The sequence below is a fragment of the Limulus polyphemus genome, unplaced genomic scaffold, assembly GCF_000517525.1.
Source record: "Limulus polyphemus unplaced genomic scaffold, Limulus_polyphemus-2.1.2 Scaffold1897, whole genome shotgun sequence".
NCBI lineage: Eukaryota > Metazoa > Arthropoda > Merostomata > Xiphosura > Limulidae > Limulus > Limulus polyphemus.
The window spans coordinates 57,788-59,893 of NW_013667507.1; the positions used below are offsets into that span (position 1 = coordinate 57,788).

The window sequence follows — 2,106 nt, forward strand, 5'->3', positions numbered from 1 at the left end:
ATATAAGTTTAACATAACAGCAAATGTACAACGTTTCGTTTTGTACATTTGCTGTTATGTTAAACTTATATTAAAGTTTTTCTTCATTACCCATTCAAGCCGTTTCCAACCATTATTAGTCTCAAAGTGGGTTCCTCGTCATCGAATATGTTACTTTGTTCAAATGAAAGTGGGCATTGTATTTTAAAACATTTAGAACAGCCAACCATAAACATGCATCATCCTTCAAAGACACGTCTTCACGTTATAGTATTGTCTCATTCTGAGTGATTTTCTTCAGCACTAAAGAAATCGAAGTAACATTTCCGAGGGTTACAATCAATACTCCAATCACCGTTTATTGGTTCTCAGCCCACAAGTTATAAGCCTATTGTTGGATACTTAAGCTCTTAAGTGCAGTTTGTTCTTTAACTTTGCATTATGAGGTACCGATTGGTATGGAAATTACGCTAACAACTACAAAACTTGGTACCGCTAGGATATTAAAAGAAATAAAGACACGTCTCCTATAGGATGTATTCTTTGAAGACCATCGTTCTTCTGACATTTCATTTCGCTTCATTGGCGACTTGCCAAGTTGTGAAAGGTAAGTGGAAAACAAGCAATTAACAATAAAGTGGTATATTACATTACGGAGGACTGGCGTTTTATACTGACGACTAAAGTTGTGATGTTATTAAAGGCTAACTTGTATTAAAGAATGAAGGTACCACTGTAACACTGTTCTTACTGAACTATAGTATATACATACAAGATTTTACTAGTGTAATAAATTACACAGTTTTATAAGTGATGTCTATAAACGAAGTTTTAATATTTTAACTTATTTAATACTTTTGTATAATTCGAATTTTTAGTTCCATAATAAAACTAACTTTATAACAACTAATTGAGAAATAGGCTTTTAAGACTGTAATATAAATTAATATAATAGTCGGCTATAAACCAGGTTTCTGATACGATAACAAAGTCTTATAAAACTCGTGTATAAACTAACGTTTTATGATTGTAGTAATTTAGCTTAATATAAAACTTGTTAAGTCAGAACTCTTGGATACCTGTTTTTTTGCTAAAGTTGTATAATACCATAACAAAAACAGTCATATAAAGCATGATCTGACACCAGTAAATCTTCTCCTGTATAACTTGTATAATCCGGGTCTTTAATACTCTAATAAACTAGCTTTATATAACTTGTATATCAGCCAGGTTTTTAATATCGTTACAAAAGTACTAACGCCTATAAATCAACTTTATAATACTGTAACTAAGTTAGTGATATACAACTGTCGCTAATATTACTAAGTTACGATGAACTCCGGTTTCACAGGAGATTAAGTTTGCGGAAACAAGATCTTTTCATTTTATCTTTTAGTTTCTTAATTATATTCCAATTTCATACATAGCGTTTTAAAAGATTTCTAATTGAAGTTTAAAATCAGCAAAATGATTTTGATGTTTACTTCAGACTAGATTGTTTTATGCTTGCAGCTAACTACAGCTGTTGTGAATCGCCCGTTTCTCCTGATTTTGTTGTCCACTTCATACAGTCTCTCCCACAAGGATCAATACCAGTTATTATTTCTGATACCTACCATTGTGGTAAGTGCTATGTATAAAATAGGTGTTTTAAAGTAATCAATACAATACCATTATTTAAAATAATTGACGTGATTTAAAAAAAAACAAACAAAAAACAGTTGTAATTCTGTTCAGTTAAGAAAATTGGTGCGAGCGTAAGTTTGGATCACATTTTATGGTAAAAAGTTTTACTCGTTAGTGGAAGTCGTGTTCGTCTGTGGTTAGTGTTTCTCCTGACGGATTCTTCAGTAGTTTCATGAACTCTACAGTGTGTTTTAATATTAATGCAACAAGGTAAGTTTTCGTAAATATCACATACACCTCTGTTTCAGTGTTATAATTGTAACGTTTATCTAAAAAAATAAATTAAAGTTATTCAATTTTGCATAAATGTAACATTTAATTTTCGCTACTTTGAATAAATCCTAATGAACATGCTCGCAAACCGTGATTAATGTTAAAAGTGGTACAAGTCTACAGGAAAACGAATTATGATCGATTTAACGGGAAGGTTTTGGTTGTTTG

General features: G+C 31.1%; 1 protein-coding gene across 1 annotated transcript in view; it reads left to right on the forward strand.

Moving 5' to 3' along the window:
• Nucleotides 1-1,438: 1,438 nt before the first annotated feature.
• LOC111087223 overlaps nucleotides 1,439-2,106 on the forward strand; it is a 20,726-nt gene continuing 20,058 nt past the window's right edge. Inside the window, exon 1 of the mRNA XM_022393159.1 lies at nucleotides 1,439-1,602. Coding sequence (XP_022248867.1) covers nucleotides 1,482-1,602 — 121 coding nt within the window. The 5' untranslated portion in view covers nucleotides 1,439-1,481. The remainder of the gene's footprint in view (nucleotides 1,603-2,106) is intronic.